At 35.7% G+C, this 18500-nt stretch overlaps 1 protein-coding gene and 1 pseudogene across 2 annotated transcripts in view; one reads left to right on the top strand and one right to left on the bottom strand.

Moving 5' to 3' along the window:
• The window catches only part of Vom2r31 (vomeronasal 2 receptor, 31), a 28218-nt gene extending 18645 nt beyond the window's left edge, over positions 1-9573 (bottom strand). Inside the window, exons 1-2 of one of the 2 annotated variants that reach the window (XM_039102751.2) lie at positions 6982-9573; positions 4137-4416 (exon numbers count right to left, since the gene is read on the bottom strand). In XM_039102751.2, the coding sequence (XP_038958679.1) occupies positions 4137-4416; positions 6982-7229 (528 nt within the window). In that variant the 5' untranslated portion in view covers positions 7230-9573. The remainder of the gene's footprint in view (positions 1-4136; positions 4417-6981) is intronic. The other variant, NM_173319.2, reaches the window with a different exon arrangement.
• Positions 9385-11524, top strand: Gapdh-ps58 (Glyceraldehyde-3-phosphate dehydrogenase, pseudogene 58; annotated as a pseudogene).
• Positions 11525-18500: the final 6976 nt, after the last annotated feature.

Raw genomic sequence — 18500 nt, 5'->3', positions numbered from 1 at the left:
CAATCAAACAGGTGAAGGAATTAAAAATGTAATAAAAGCAGTAAAAAAGCACAAAGAGAGACAACCCTGGATATAGAAAACCAAAGGAAGAGACAAGGAGCCATAGATACAAGCATCACCAACAGAATGCAAGAGATAGAACAGAGAATCTCAGGGGCAGAAGGTTCCAAGGAAATCATTGACACAGCTGTCAAAGATAATGGAAAATGGAAAAAGCTACAGGCCCAAAACATACAGGAAATCCAGGACACAATAAGAAGATCAAACCAAAGGATAATAGGTAGAAAAGAGAGAGGAGACTCCCAACTCAAAGGACCAGTAAATATATTCAACAAAATCATAGATGAAAACTTCCCTAACCGAAAGAAAGTGATGCCCATAAACATACAAGAAATCTACAGAACTCCAAATAGATTGGAGCAGAAAAGAAACTCCTCCCATCACATAATAGTCAAAACACCAAGTGCATAAAACAAAGAAAGAATATTAAAAGCAGTAAGGGAAAATAGTCAAGTAACATATAAAGGCGGACCGAACAGAATTACACCAGACTTCAAAAAAGAGGCTATGAAAGCCAGAAGTTCCTGGACAGATGTCATACAGATCCTAAGAGAACAAATGGGCCGGCACAAGTTACTGTATCCAACAAAACTCTCAATTAACAAAGATGGAGAAACCAAGATATTCCATGACAAAACCAACTTTACACAATATATTTCTACAAATCCAGCCCTACAATGGATAATAAAGGGTAAAGCCCAAAACAAAGAGGCAAGCTACACCCTAGAAAAAGCAAGAAACTAATTGTTTTGCAACAAAACAGAGAGATGACCAGAACAAACAGAATCTCACATCCAAATAAGAATATAACAGGAAGCAAAAGCCACTATTCCTTAACAATTCTCAAAATCAATGGACTCAATTTCCCAATAAAAAACCACAGATTCATAAATTGGATATGCAATGAAGACCCAACATTTTGCTGCCTACAGACAACACACCTCAGAGAAAGACAGACACAACCTCAAAGTAAAAGGCTGGAAAACAATTTTCCAAGGAAATGGTCTAAAGAGGAAGCTGGAGTAGTCATTCTAATATCGAATAAAATCGATTTTCAACCCAAAGCCATCAAAAAAGTTAAGGAAGGGCATGTCATATTCATCAAGGAAAAATCCCACCAAAATGAACTCTCAATCCTAAAAATCTATGCTCCAAATACAAGTGCAACTACATACAAGAAAGAAACCTTACTAAAGTTCAAAGCACACATTGCACCTCACAAAATAATAGTGGGAGATTTCAACAGCCCACTCTCATCAATGGACAGATCATGGAAGCAGAAATTAAACAGAGACATAGACAGACTAAGAGAAGTAACGAACCAAATGGATTTAACAGATATTTATAGAACATTCTATCCTAAAACAAAAGGAAATAACTTCTTCTCACCACCTCATAGGACTTTCTCCAAAAATTGACCATGTAGTCGATCATAAAACAGGCCTCAACAGATATAGAAAGATACAAATAATCCCACGCGTCCTATCAGACCACCACGGCCATAGCTGGTCTTCAGTAACAATAAGGAAAAATGCCCACATATACATGGAAGTTGAATAATGCTCTACTCAATGATAACCTGGTCAAGAAAGAAAAAAGAAAGAAATTAAAGACTTCTTAGAATTTAATGAAAAGGAAGGTGCAACATACCCAAACTTATGGGACACAATGAAAGCTGTGTTCAGAGGAAAACTCACAGCTCTGAATGCCTAAAAAAGAAACAGGAGAGATCATATATAAGGAGCTTGACAGCACACCTGAAACCTCTAGAACAAAATGAAGTAAACAACGCAGGAGGAGTAGAAGGCAGGAAATAATTAAACTCAGAACTGAAACCAACCAAGTAGAAATAAAAAGTATTATACAAAGAACGAACAGAACCAAGGCTGGTTCTTTGAGAAAATCAACAAGATAGATAAACACTTAGCCAGACTAACCAGAAAAAACAAAGAGTGTGTCCAAATTTAAAAAAAAAATAAGAAATGAAAGCAGAGACTAACAACAGAGCCATAGGAAATTCAAAAAATCATCAGATCCTACTACAAAAGCCTATATTAAACAAAACTTGAAAATCTGGAGGAAACACATACTTTCCTAGACAGATGCCAGGGACCGAAGTTAAATCAGGAACAAATAAACCTTTTAAACAACCCCATATCTCCTAAAGAAATAAGAGTAGTCATGAGAGTCTCCCAGTGAAAAGAGCCCATGTGTGGATGGATTCAGTGCAGAATTCTATCATACCTTCATAGAAGACCCATAACAATACTGTCCAAACTACTCTACAAAATTCAAACAGAGAGAGCGCTAATGAATTCCTTCTATGAAGCCACAATTACTCATAGACCTAAACCACACAAAGGCCCAACAAAGAGAACTTCAAAACAGTTTCTTTTATGAACATTGACGCAAAAATAATCAATAAAATTCTTACAAACTGAATCCAAGAACACATGAAAACAATGATCCATTCTGAGCAAGTAGGCTTCATCCCAGGTATGTAGGCATGGTTTAATATGTGGAAAACCTTCAAAGTAATCCACTATATAAACACTGAAAGATAAAAACCACATGATCATTTCATTAGATGCTGAGAACGATTTGACAAATTTCAACACCCCTTCACGATGAAAGTCCTGGAAAGAACTGGAATTTAAGGCCCATATCTAAACATATTTAAAGTCATACACAGCAAACCAGTAGCTAATATTAACCTAAATGGAGAGAAACTTGAACCAATCCCAATAAAATCAGGGACTAGACAAGACTGTCCACTCTCTCCCTACTTATTAAATACAGTTCTCGAAATACTAGCCAAAGCAAACAGACAACAAAAGGAGATCAAACAGATACAGAATGGAAAGGAAGAAGTCAAAATATCACTATTTGCAGACAATATGATTGTATACTTAAGTGACCCCAATAGTTCCACCAAAGAACTACTAAACCTGAAAAACACCTTCAGTAAAGTGGCTGGGTATAAAATTAACTCAAATAAATCAGTAGCCTTTCTCTACACAAAATACAAACTTGGCGAGAAATAAATTAGGGAAATGACACAATTCAGAATAGTCCCAAATAATGTAAAATAACTTGGTGTGACTCTAACCAAGCAAGTGAAAGATCTGTATGATAAGAACTTCAAGTCTCTGAAGAAAGAAATTGAAGATCTCAGAAGATTGAAAGATCTCCTATGCTCATGGATTGACAGGATTAATATAGTAAAAAGGGCCATTTTACCAAAAGCGATCTACAGATTCAATGCAATCCCCATCAAAATACCAATCCACCTCTTCAGAGAGTTAGACAGAACAATTTGCAAAATCATCTGAAATAACACAGAAACCAAGACAGCTAAAACTATCCTCAACAATAAAAGGACTTCTGGGGGAATCAGTATCCCTGAACTCAAGTAGTATTACAGAAAATTGTGATAAAAACTGCAATGTATTGGTACAGAGACAGACAGATAGACTGATGGAATAGAGCTACCAGTCTAAGAATGGTTTGTTATCATGCCGTTGCAAAAAAAAAAAAATACTTCAGATGATATGATCCAATTACAGGGAAATTTTGTAAAATGTAATTCTGTTCCAACACAATTTAATCACTCATAAGTAAACTTACAATATCACCATGATGGTAAATAATAGTTTTACTATTTGAAATTTTAAGAATGATAATCTGAATTTTGATCAATATGAAGATAACTTATATCTGGAGACAGAAATAATATTCCCTATGTTTTGGAACAACACGAATCAAGCTCTGCCGATAGAGATTTGTATAAATAAAGAAACACTCTGACTGGTAATCAGTCAAGGCTGCAAGTTTCTCTCTGCCATCATGCCAGACTCAATTCGTCATGGTTTCCTAACTTCTTCATTTCTGGAAACTGTCAATATCTGGAAGTCACTCCTGGTAGAAAATCTATCATGTGTCTGATGAGTAAGTACTGTAGACCTACATAGGATGATATAAGTATAAATCCAATCTCATCTATTAATTTTCTTAATATCTTTAAAAATCTCCCAAAGAGAAATGACATTAATAATTCCTGGCCTATGCTAACTCACATGAGGAAATAAGATGTTCAAGTGAATGAAAAAATCTACAGATGGCCACAAATTCGGTCCCATAAGCATAAATGAACACATAGTCTCTTCATTACAGCCATAATTAGGAAAAGGCATATAAAATATTTGATTAAGTAAGCGGAGTGGGATATTTCCATCACAGTGGCCCAATGTATGTTTTATAATCAAAGACATGTTTGGTAAAATATGAGGATTCCTGTTTATTTCATCCATTGTAAAGGCTAATGCCAATGCATATCTGTTGTATTTGGTTGTTTTTCTGTAAAAAGAGCACAGTTTTATTATGAACAGATGAATATACATGATCAATTGTACTCAACAGAAGCACTATTCTGTACTGTAAGCTTTTGCATCTGATCTCTAAAGATGGAAACAACTGTCTTTTGTTCTGAGATTGGGTTGATATGATAACCTAGAAAATAGCAAACACTTTAAAAGTTCATGTCACTTTGTCTCCTATAAAAAAGATATGTTATTGACCTCCTTTACAGAGAGGATTTCCATCTCTGTTTTTGAATGCTTGGTCAGAAAGTAAATAGAAAGTCACAGATATAGACAAAACAATAATTTTGACCATGTCTTGATTTTGAAATTAATAATCAATATAAACATGTGTGCTATGAGAATCATTGAGTTCATGATATTTTCTTGTGAAGTTAATTGAATTGGTTAAGGAAGTGAAAACATGATTTATTTTTCAATGCATAATAATCTTTCTGCAACAACTTTGGTTCCTGTACTTACAATCACTTACAATGAGTCGCCAATATTCTTAAAATGTCCCATCATATCTACCTGCCTCTTGATAATTTTTCTTTCAATTATCTGCGGAAAGAAAACCTTTTCTAAATATATTAATTCAAATATCAAACATGCATTTGGTAAATCATACGTATTTATGCATATATTTGTGTGTATTGAGCAAGGATTATTTAAGTCATAAGAGGAAATATTTCCGAGTATTTGATAAAATACTTTGCTGCAGACTATCCTCACTTCAAATGTGCAGGTATACACTTGTGCCAGGTAATTAGTGCAGAAATTATGAGCTTGCTCCACCACCCAAGTATCACTCACCTACTTACTATTTAGAAAGGAATGTGGTATATTCACTCTGGGTATTTCTCATCTTTATAACTTAATTTCTAGGAAACATCTTTCATGACATTTCCAGTTAAAATAAAGTAATGCTGGCACCCTACTGAAAACTAGGTAAATAAGTAAATTGCAGTGATATTTGTATTTGCCAGTATTATATGTTTAAAATATAGAAGAAATTTTGATGTACTATGTTCATTTTCTTTGTAATAAATGTGGACCACAAGACAGTGGGGATGAAATAATACCATATTGTGTTTATGTTTATGTAAAGACTAATATTTCAAGGCTCATCCTTGTTATTTAATAAAATCTAAACAATAAACACTAAGCATTACCTATATATCTAATGATTCAATTTATGTAAAAACAATGAGTTCTTAACCAAAAAATTGTGTCCATTTGTGCTTTCAATCTATAAACTATAAAACTGGTGATTTTAGGACATTCTCTATTACCACACACAAAATGTTCAATTAAAAACTTACTTATGTACAAAAGTAATTGGAGAATAAACCTTGTGCATTGCTCGAAATACTTCCTTCAGTGAAACATTAGGAAACATCTGTTACTTAAGCTGTCTGTGTAGCCTAGGAGTATGAAGGGCTGTGTTTTAAAACAACTATCAACAACTCACTAAAATAAGTATTGTTGACTCATTTGTATCATGTGCACCTATATTTTCTAAATTACTGCAAAATGTCTCATAAGATATCAATATCATAACGGGTTCAGAGATTAACAAACTTAGACATGAAAAGAGTAGCCACGTTTCTAAAACAATGACAAACATCTAATAGAAAATTGCTGTATCTCAGTGTGCAAATAGTCCAACTGTCTCGCACCAGAACTGTAACCTATGCCTGTGACAATGGACTAAAGGAGGCAACACTGTTATTGATAGCCTCACTATTCTAAGAATGTAAACATGCCATTTAATTCCATATTTTTCAAATATATTTTATTCTAAAGAGAGAGTGCCAAACTGAACTTTATAAAAGACAAAAGCCAGTGATTGTACATGAACAGTGTGAAGCACACAGTCACAGGTCTTTTGGATTTTATCTTTTAAAACATGTGGATGTCTTGCCTGCTAATGACCTAAATATTCCTTGTTCATTACATACAAACATATACATCCAGACAGTCATACAAAATATAAATTTCTGAGCATAAAAGTATTTCCTTTTCATACTTGTGGAAACACTTGAAGGCAAGAAGTGACCATGTGCAATGAATTTGAGAGGGTGTTTGCAAGTATGTAACGTTTTTGATAAATATAAGAACCATGGATATTAATAGAACCAGCATACGCTATAGGAGCAACACATTGATGAAAGAATTGTCAGCAGAGTTTATGAAAGTTATTTGTAAGTACTTAGGATGAAACTCAATAAAATATTATGAGATCAAATTCAATAAGTCACCATTGTCTAGTTTGCAACATAAATAGTTATTAGGAGGGGTTTATGTGAAAGATCAATGTAGATATTCCTTTCTTCTTCAGCTTCAAGGCTTTAAGTCTTTGACCTAAAAGAAAAACAAACCTTCACTGGATTAATTAAAAGGAGAAAATAGGATACAATCTGTAAATAATTAAGCTTGTTTAATGGGATTCAGATTTAGCAACATGAAAGAAGACTCAAGGATTTGCCTTATCTTCAACCTCAGAGCACTCAATAAATATGGAAGATGTCATTTACATGAAAAGTACAAATGCACTTACAGGACATTCAGAGTCTGGTTGAAATAATCTTTCTCCATAGGCAACTGAACTGCCTCAAGGATGAAGTAACAACTTGTATCTAAATCTATATCCTTGACTTCATTCAAATTTATTTTCCAAAAGCACCTGGGATCAACGGAATTTGCCATGAGAAGTGGAATGTTGAGGAGAAAGAATACTATCATCAAAATGAACATATTTTTTCCAGCCTTAAACCTGGGCAGTGTGGCTTGTGATGTGCCATGCATATCAGCACATCAAATTTCTACCATATTTTATTACTCTGTGTAAAGAAGTAGTTGCATATACATGATTCTTTTTTTTTTCAAATTGCTTCTGAGCCCTAGAGGAATCTTAAACACTTTCTTCCCTGGGGCTCTGCAACTGGTGTCCACTGCTCATGAAATCATAAACACTGATTGATAAATACTTTGGAGGGTAATTCATTCTCAATATCCATGATATCACTCGTGTTTGTTAATGCCTGGAAGGAAGCCTTTTGTTCTCATTTGGTCTTAGAAGACTTTAAAAAGTTTATTATATTGACACAAATGGAAATGATGTCAGTGGATTGTATCAGATATTCACAGTGAGAGATCCAGAAATGGTACAATCAGAGCTACTAGAGACACAAAGGACATAGTATCAGAGCGAGGCAGGCTCATGATTATAGTCACTGAGTTCCACAAAACATGTGCAGTATTGACAAACTCACACTGGTGGCATGAACAGAATATCTAAACAATGTCTCTGCTTCCATTTTCTTCAGAATCAATAAACAGACCAAGCCATTAATATATTTATTATAGCTCTATCCAAAATCATACACTTTTTCACTGATGCACAGTTAATTTACATGATAAAGATTGAATATTAAAGGTTCAAGAAGATGAAGAAAGAATTCATTCTCTGTGCTTTCTTTCTTTTATTTTCTTTGTATAGGTCATTACAATTATTTATATTTCAAATTTTATATCATTATCCAGTTTCTCCTCTACCAATTTTCTATTCCCTCTGCCTTCCCTTCCTCTATCAGGGTACTTATTTAGCCTGTCCAATCATGATTCACCTCCTTAGCATTCCCCTCCTCTTTTATCATGGAGCCTCCATAGGATCAAGGGATACCCCCTCTAGTGATGCTAGATAAAGCACTCCTCTACTAAAATACCATCTGGAACCATGGGACCACCATTTGTCCATTTTGAATTGTGGTTTAGTCCCTGCAACTCTACCTTTTATACATTCAATACTAGTGAAAAATCAGTGTAATCTTAATATTTGAATTCAAAATCATGATCTCCCTCCATGATTTCATGTTTTGTTTTTCAGTTTAATAATGTGTGCTGGCCAATCTATTCTATATTACCTTTGCTTTCATACATTGTTTTTGCCCATTTTACATTGCAGTAGTGGCTGTGAGGAAGGGTTCTTTAATATTATCTTCTTAGTACCTTAGAAACAGCTAGTGACTATGAAGCAACACTGTCTTCTAAAGTGTAAACTTTTCTCATAAAATCTTTCTACCCATCTATTCTTACTTGAAATCTAATACCAACAATGGCAATCATGAGTTTACTAAAAATTATACACTCATTAAACTTTTTCAGTGGATTTGGACTGAAAGAAACCAGAGCACATGTAGTCAACTCACTGGTTTGTGTGATGATAAGTCCTATTTTGTGTTTTAATGACACAAGAAATATAGTGTTTTGCACTGGATATTGCTGTACACTTAAAAGTCAATGTTTTTCATACATATGGATTCTGCTTCTGTTATAACCTGTCCAAGGGTGCTGAGACTTGTATCTAGAGGAAAGTGAATGGAGAAGTATTCATAAGAATACAGAGGAAAATTTCAAGAGTGAGGGTAGGGGCCAAATACTCTTCTCAAAATTTTTTATTCAGAATTATTATTTTTTAAAGGAAATACAGATAAAATGAGTGAAGTAGAGATTGAAGAAAATGTCATCTAAACTCTTCTCATTGTGGGAAATTATCTCATATGCACCAACCAAAACCAGACAGTATTGCTGATTCCAAGAAGTCCTTGCAGAGAGGAGCCTACTATAGCTGTCCTCTGAATGGCTCTGCTACAGCTTGACCAATGCAGATTGGTATTCTTGCAGGAATTCATCAACCTGACTATGCAGACTCTAGTGGAGGAGGTAGAGGAAGTGCCAAAAGAACTTAAAGGGTTGGGAACTCCATAGGAAGAACAACAGTATCAACCAACCAGACACCATAGTGTTCACATGGACTAAACCACCAACCAAAAAAATACACATAGGGCCAATGTATCCAACTGCATATATAATAGAGTATGGTTTAATCTGTCATCAGTGGGAGGGTAGTTCCTTTGACCTGTGAAGCTGCATAAAGGACTGCTAGTGCAGAGAGGCAGGAATGAGTAAGTGGTTGTGGAAGCACCCTCATACAGTCAGGGATCAGTTGGCATGGCCTAGAAATTTGGTAAGGAGTATCTGGGAAGGGAGATAACCTTTGAAAAGTAAGTAAATAGAATAACCAAAAAGAAAAAAAGAAAGAAAAAAGAAAGAAAAGAGTTCAAATGGGTTTTGCTGTGGTCCAGGTTTACTCTTCCTGTTTTTGTGTTTGATATCGAAAACCATACTCAACAATAAAAGAACTTCTGGGGTAATCACCATTCTTGACCTCAAGCAGTATTACAGAGCAATAGTGATAAAAATTGTAAGACATTGAAACAGAGATAGTAAGATAGATCAGTGGGATAGAATTGAAGACCCCGAAATGAATCCACACACCAATGGTCACTTGACCTTTGACAAAGGAAACAATGAAAATATTATTATTGAAAATATCATGATTTATATTGGTTTTCATTATGTCATACTGACAAAAACGTAGCATATATTTTGCTAGTATGTGCACTTCCATCAAAATTAGCAATTGCTCATGTTGATTCTGAATCATTCCTCAGTTCAGTCAACCTCTTTCTCCATTCATGACACTGTGTGCATGCTTAATTTTCAATCCAAGAATGATATTTTCATTGACATTTTCTTACAACGAGCTTCACATGACATACTCATCTCAAAATCCTTCATGCCTATTCATTTTTCAAAAAATATTTTAAAACTTTCTTTGTGCACAGTTGTCAAAATGTGCATGTGCATGCACACACACACATATTCAGATCCAGAAAACTCTGAATTTACTCAGTCAGTATTAAGTTTAAAATAACATCCTGTTATATCCTTAATTCTTTTTAACCAGGTGACATAATTCTTGAAGGTTTAAGAAAAATTTTGTATTTGTATGTAAACCCTTCTTGTCTGTCATCTAAATTGTGATATGACTACAAGAACAGTGGACACAGAAATCTTAAAGCTTAACTTCATCAATTTATTTCAATCATTTCTGTATTAAATAAATTATACTTCCTTAAACATGGGTTTGTGAGTTTTTGTGTAAAAAGTTATATTTAAGAATCGATATCCATTGAAATACACTGTTAAAATTCTAAGAATGGAGCTTAGAGCCCTTAGACAGGGACATCTTCTTGTGCAATGGCATCCTAGCCCTGTAGACAAGATGACAAAGTTGCAGTGAACAGATTTGACTATATTGGGTTCCTGGTTACCAGGTCTGCTTTCTTTGCATCAGCCAAAATGATGATTGTTGACATCAATAGCCCCTTTATTGACCTCTACTTCATGGTCTGCATGCTCCAGTATGACTCGACCCATAGTAAATATAATGGTGCAGACAAGGCTGAGAATGGGAAGCTTGTCATCAACAGGAAGCCCGTCACCATCTTCAAGGTGTGAGATTATGATATCAACAAATAGGGTGATGCTGGTGCTAAGTATGTCATGGAGTCTACTGGCACCTTTACCACCATGGAGAAGGCCTGGGTCCACATGAAGGGTGGGGTCAAAACATAATATCTCCACCTTTTCAGCTGAGGCCACCATGTTTGTAATGGGTGTGAACCATGGCAATTATGACAACTCACTCAAGATGGTCAGCAATCTATCCTGCACCACAAACTGAGTAGCCCCTCTGGCCAACATCATTCATGCCATCTTTGGCATGGTGGAAGTGCTCAGGACCACAGTCCATACTATCACTGCCACTCAGAAGACAATGGATGGCCCCTTTGGAAAGCTGTTGTTTGATGGCCATGGGGTAACCCAGAATATCATCACTAAATCCACTGGTACTGCCATGGTTGTGGGCAAGGTCACCAGGATGACCTTTTATATTCATACCCCAATAAATCCCTTTTGGATCTGAAATGCCACCTAGTGAAACCTGCTAAGTATGGTGACATCAAGAAGGCGGTAAAACAAACATCTGAGAGACCACTAAAGGGCATTATGGGCTTCTCTGAGGTTAAGTTTTCTGCTGTGGCTTCAACAGCAACTCTCACTCTGTTGTGACAGGCATTGCACTTGAAAACAACTTTGTAAAGCTCATTACCTGGTATGACAATGAATATGGCTACAGCAGCAAGTGGTTGACCTCATGGATTACATGCCCTCCAAGGAGTAAGAAACACTGAACCACCCACCCCACCCTAGCCAAAATGAAGAGAGCAATAGAGTGGCTCAAAGGTGCTGAGGAGCCCCTGTCACAAGTTGGTCCCCAAAACGGTGCATCTCCCTCAAAATTTCCATCCCATGCCCGCCTTTTAACAAGGGAGTCAACAGAGCCTTTTCTACTCTCTTGTATACCATCAATAAAATTTTCTGCACCTACAAAAATGTGGTATATATCACAACAATGAATATCCATTTTTTGAACGTAAAACAACTGTCTTATAAGATACGTTTTCTCTATTTACTCATTTGTTGAAATCATCAATACTCATGCAATCTTGCATATTATGAACAATCACAAAACAAAAAAAAATTGCCAGAAAATTATTTATTTGGTATGTTCACTCATGTTTGCTTTCAGAAAAATTCACCAGAGCTGTGGAGAAACTACAACATATTCCTCCATATACTGCCATACATACTGCAATCTTTTGTGAGTTTTTGCACAAAAAAATGTCTTGTTCAATAAATTGTTTGGTCCCTGTATACCAAATCTTTCCCAAAGTCAGGTTAGATTCACATCCTATCACAATTATCATTTTATTTCTCATCCTAAATGCACAAGTCATACTCATGTAATTCTCCACATTTGAAAATTTGATGTAAAATTAAGTGCCATTTTAAAGTATGTCAATATTATTATTGTTGGCTATGTATGTGTTGTAAACTAAAATCATCATGTTTGGGTAATTCACAGATATCTATAAAGGCTGCTATCATTTTATTATGAAGTATTGTTGGATATTATCAAGTGCTTTCCTTCATCTAATCATCTTCTGCTGCATACAAATAATATACCTAAACTTAAATGAAATACATTATCTCAGAATAAAAAGTAGGAAAAATTTGCACAAATGGACATAAGGAGAAATCTTCTGGAGCCATTCCAGTAGGTAATAAAAGAGACTTCAATCCAAAATCATAAGAGATAAAAGATACTACATATTTATCCGATTGCTTCAAATTTAATTTTGTTTGCCACAAACAGGAGATCCACTTTTGAAAAAGAAATTCAGATAAAGCTTTAATCACCCATTGACAATCATTAAGATCTCACAATGTGACTTCAACTTTCCCACAGATCTAGAGTGATGAAAATGCACAGTGTTGGTATAGGATCAGACAAGTTGATGAGTGGATTAAAATTAAAGCCCCAGAAATAATACTGCACAGTTATAGATAATTGCCTTTTACAAAGCAAACAAAATAATTCCAGGAAGAAAGCAATGTATCTTCAACAATTGATGGTGGACTAACTGGATGGGGGCATGTGGAAGAATGGAAATAGACCCATATTTATCACCCTGCAGAAACCTCAAGTTCATGCGGATCAACTTCCTTAATTTTATATTTGAAATACCTCAGCCTAATGCCGCTAGAAAAATGACAAAATCATATCATGGTGTGTCTGCTGGTAGAGATAAATCACTTCTTGGAAACACTTGTTCACAAAATTAAGCCAAAAAAAATGCTTTAACTGAGCAGTGAGCATCTGTGTGGGATAGGTTAGAAGTGTGATAAGGACACTTCAATCTAGTAGTGTTAGGTGCTGACCAATTGCTTGGAAGCGATCAGACAAAACTTGTATTCTAGAGACTGTAGACTTAGGGACAAGTATGAGGTTACAACTAGATTCTGCACTCCTTCACTCTAGTTTTCCAAATATTTATAGCAATTGTATAGATGCCTTAAAAATGCAGTTGGGGATTGAATTTACTCTCAGTGGATGAATGTTCGCTATATTATCAAAAAGAACTGAATTGTGACCACCTAACGCTATATGACATGCCGTCAGTACACAATCCAAGAAATGTCAGTACTGGAACACACTCTTATAAACTATGCTGACGTTGTGCACATAATCTGAATCCTTGTCTTCTTAGTTTTCAGGTTAATAATGTGTACTACCACTTAAGGCTAGAAACTCCTTTTTGCAACACTAGATATAGTTGTTTAATAAAATTCTCTCTTGGTATTCATTTTTTCTTCATGGAAAATAACTTTGTCCTATATAGTATTTTTAAATCATGTCCTAGTATACATGTATGCATTAAATTTTGTTGCTTATTTACTTGTTTGATTTTAGATTCCAAGTGGCTGAACAAAATGATTTAGCAATATTTTCTGCTTTGTTGAGGAAAAGAAAGCTTTGTTGGAAATCTAGGCCACTTTCCAGAAGTAGAGAATTCTTGGATATAAAAAGGGAATCTGTAATTGACATTTTACTAAATTGACATGAATCCTAACAACACTGTAAATATTTATCCTTATATTCACAAAACAGTACAGCTCTAACACCTAAGAGAAATATTGATTTATACAAATGGGAATCATTACCAAGGATCAAACAGAAACATATTCAGAGAGTAAGAGATCTTCTGGTGCTTATCCCTATCTGGTTCATCTACAACACAATTGCAAATAAAGTTAAGGGATCAAAGTGGAAGAAAATATTCCAAGTGAAAAGGTTGTAAGAGTGAGAGGTACAGGAAGTTTGCTGTGACAGTATCTCCTACGCATGGCTTCCTAAACAAAAATGGAAAAAAGGTGATAGTGATAGACATACTAACAGGGATGTGTTAAATTTAATGAGGACAGAACCATATCCAGAAAACTATAGACAACCAAGGAATAGTAAAATTGGGGAAATAATCTACCCAAGGGCAGAGATTTCTATTAAGTAATCTAACACCAAGAGTTCAGCCCTAAAATATTGTATGTACAAGTTATGTTGTATGACACAGTTTTTATTTATATATAATTCGTAAATGGACATTATAAATATGAGAGTTTAGAGGAGTATATATGGGGAAAAGGGAAGAGTTCAATGAAAAAGGGAAATGATGTATTTATATTCAATTTTTTCTCCAACTTTATTAAGTTGGGTGTTTCTTATTTACATTTCAGTTGTCAGTAACTTTTCCAGTTTCCAGGTAAACATACACATATCCCCTCCTCCTCCCCTTCTATATGGGTGTTACCCTACCCGTCCTCCCCTCATTACCTCCATCCCCACAAAAATCACGTTTACTGAGGGTTAAGTCTTGGCAGGACCAAGGGCTTCCCCTTCCACTGGTGCCCTTACTAGGCTATTCATAGCTACCTGTGCAGATGGACCTAGGGTCAGTCCATGTATAATCTTTGGGTAGTGACTTAGTCCCTGGAAGCTCTGGATGGTTGACATTGTTGTTCATATGGGGTCTCAAGCCCCTTCAAGCTCTTTCAGACCTTTCTTGGATTACTTCAATAGGGGTCCCGTTCTCAGTTCAGTGGACTGTTGCTGCCTTTCGCCTATGGATTTGCCACATTCTGGCTGTATCTCTCAGGAGATATTTACATCCAGTTCCTGTCAGACTGAACTTCTTTGCTTCATCCATCTTATCTGGTTTGGTGGCTGTATATGTATGGACCACATGTGGGGCAGGCTCTGAATGGGCGTTCCCTCAGTCTTTGTTCTAAACTTTGCCTCCCTAATCCTTCCCAACTCTATTCTTTTCCCCCTTTAAAAAAGAGAGTGAAGCATTTGCATTTTGGTAAGCCTTCTTGAGTTTCATGTGTCCTGTGCATCTAAAGTAATTCAAGCATTTGGGCTAATATCCATTTATCAATGTGTACATACCATGTGTGTTTTTCTGTGGTTGGGTTACCTCAGTCAGGATGATATTTTCCAGTTCCAACCATTTGCCTATGAATTTCATGAAGTCAGCTTTTTGATAGTAGAGTAGTATTCCATTGTATAGATGTATGACACTTTCTGTATCCATTCGTCTGTTGAAATGCATCTGGGTTCTTTCCAGCCTCTGTCTATTATAAATAAGGCTACTATGAACATAGAGGAACATGTGTCTTCGTTGTATGTTGGAGCATCTTTTGAGTATATGCCAACAAGTGGTATAGCTGTGTCCTCAAGTAGTTCAATGTCCAGTTTTCTGAGGAACCTCCAGACTGACTTCCAGAATGGTTGTACCAGTCTGCAATCTCACCAACAATGGAGGAGTGTTCCTCTTTCTCCACATTCTCGATAGCATCTGCTGTCGCTGGAATTTTTGATCTTAGCCATCCTGTCTGGTGTGAGGTGGAATCTCAGCGTTGTTTTGATTTGCATTTACCTTATGACTAAAGATGCTCAACATTTATTTAGGTGCTACTCAGCCATTCAGCATTCCTCAGGTGTGAATTTTGTTTTGTTCTGAACCACACTTTTTAATAGGGTTATTTTTCTACCTGCAGTCTAACATCATGAGTTCTTTGTATATTTTGAATATGGGCCCTCTATAAGTTGTAGGATTTGTAAAGATCTTTTCTCAATCTGTTGGTTGCTGTTTTGTCCTAACAACAGTGTCCTTTGACTTACAGAAGCTTTGCCGTTTAATGAGATCCCATTGGTTGATTCTTGATCTTAGAGCATAAGCCATTGGAAATTTTCTCCAATGCCCATTTGTTCAAGATTCTTCCCCACTTTTCCTCTATTTGTTTGAGTGTATCTGGTTTGATGTGGATGTCCTGGATCAACGTGGACTTTAGCTTTGTACAGGGTAATAAGAATGTATCGCTATGCACTCTTCTACATGCTGATCTCCAGTTGAACCAGCACCATTTGCTGAAAATACTATTTTTTTCCATTGGATTGTTTTGGCAACTGTGTCAAAAATTAAGTGCCAATAGGTGGTTCATTTTTGTGTCTTCAATTCTATTCCACTGGTCTATCTGCCTGTCTCTCTACCAATACCATACAGTTTTTATAACTATTGCTCTGTTATACTGTTTGAGTTCAGGGATAGTGATTCCCCCGGAAGTCCTTTTATTTTTGATTATTATTTTAGCTATTCTGGGTTTAATGTTATTCCAGTGAATTTCCAAATTGTTTTGTCTCATTCTCTGAAGAATTGGATTGGAATTTTGATGGGCATTCCATTGAATCTGTAGCTCACTTTTGGTAAAATGGCCATTTTTACTCTATTAATCCTGCCAATCCATGAGCATGGGATATCTTTCCAGCTTCTGAGATCTTCAATTTCTTTTATCAGAGGCTTAACGTTCTTATCATACATATCTTTCACTTGCTTGGTTAAAGTCACATCGAGGTATTTTATTTTATTTGGGACTATTATGAAGGATGATGTTTCCCTAATTTCTTTCTGGGCTTGTATGTCTTTTGTGTAGAGGAAGGCTCCTGATTTATTTGAGTTAATTTCATGCCCAGTCACTTTGCTGAAGGTGTGTATCAGGTTTAGAAGTTCTCTGGTGGAAGATTTGGGATCACTTAAGATGCCTTCATATCATCTGCAAGTACTGATATTTGGACGTCTTCCTTTCCAATCTGTATCCCTTTGATCGCCTTTTTTTTTTTTTGGATTACTCTGGCTAGGATTTTGAGAACTGTATTGAAAAAGTAGGGAGAGAGTAGGCAGCCTTGTCTAGTCCCTGATTTAAGTGGGACTGCTTCAAGTTTCTCTCCACTTAGTATAATATTAGCTACTGGTTTGCTGTATTTGGCTTTTATTATGTTTTGGTACCTAGTATCTGTATAGGAAATAGTTCATTTCCTCTAGGTTTTCAAGTTTTGTTGAATATTGGCTTTGGAGTAGGATCTAAAGATTTTTTGAATTTCCTTTGTTATGTCTACCTTTCCATTTGTGATATTGTTAATTTGGACACATTCTCTGTGTCCTCTGGTTAGTCTGGCTTAGGGTTTATCTATCCTTTTGATTTTCTGCAAGAACCAGCTTTTGGTTCTGTTGATTCTTTATATATATCTTTTTGTTTCTGCTTGGATGATTTCAGCTCTGAGTTTGATTATTTCCTCCCTTCTACTCCTCCTGGGTGTGTTTTCTTCTTTTTGTTCTAGAGTTTTGAGGTGTGCTGTCACACTGCTGATATATGCTCTCTCCTGATTCTTTCTTCAGACACTCAGAGCTATGAGTTTTCCGTTTAGCACAGTTTTCATTATGTCCGATAAGTTTGGGTATGTTGTACCTTCATTTTCACTAAATTCTAGTAAGACTTTACTTTCTGTCTTTGTTTCTTCCTTGACCAGGTTATCATTGAGTAGATCATTGTCCAACTTCCATGTATATCTGGGTGTCCTTTCCTTATTGTTATTGAAGTCCACCTTTACCCCATGCTTGTCTGATAGGAACATGGTATTACTTCTATCTTTTTTATCAGTTGAGGCTTGTTTTATGACCAATTATATGGTCAATTATAGAAAAAGTACCATGAGGTGGTGAGAAGAAGGTATATCCTTTTGTTTTAGGATAGAATGTTCTATGAATATCTGTTAAATCCATTTCGTTCATGATGTCTCTTAGTCTGCCTACTTCTCTGTTTAATTGCTGTTTCCATGATTTGTCCATTAATGAGAGTGGGGTGTTGAAATCTCCTACTATTATTGTGTGAGATGCAATGTGTGCTTTGAGCTTTAGTAAGGATTCTTTTATGTATGTAGGTGTCCTTGTATTTACAGAATAGATATTTAGGATTGAGAGTTCATCTTGGTGGATTTTTCCTTTGAATAATATGAAGTGTCCTTCCTTATCCTTTTTGATGACTTTTGGTTGAAAATTGATTTTATGGTTATTCCTGCTTGCTTCTTCAGACCATTTGCTTGGAAATTGTTTTCCTACCTTTTACTCTGAGGTAGTATCTGTCTTTCTCTCTGAGGTTTGTTTCCTGTATGCAGCAAAATGTTGGATCTTCATTGCATATCCAATTTGCTAATCTGTGTCTTTTTATTGGGGAATTGAATCCATTCATGTTGAGAGATATTAAGGAATAATGATTGTTGTTTCCTATTATATTAGAATTTGGATGTGAGGTTATGTTTGTGTGCTTGTCTTCTCTTTGTTTTTTGCAAAAAGATTAGTTTCTTGCTTTTTCTAGGGAGTCGCTAGTCTCCTTGTTTTGGGGCATTAACATTTATTATCTTTTTTAGGGCTG

The sequence above is a fragment of the Rattus norvegicus genome, chromosome 1 (genome assembly GCF_036323735.1).
Source record: "Rattus norvegicus strain BN/NHsdMcwi chromosome 1, GRCr8, whole genome shotgun sequence".
Lineage (NCBI taxonomy): Eukaryota > Metazoa > Chordata > Mammalia > Rodentia > Muridae > Rattus > Rattus norvegicus.
This window is presented reverse-complemented; position numbering and strand designations above follow the sequence as displayed.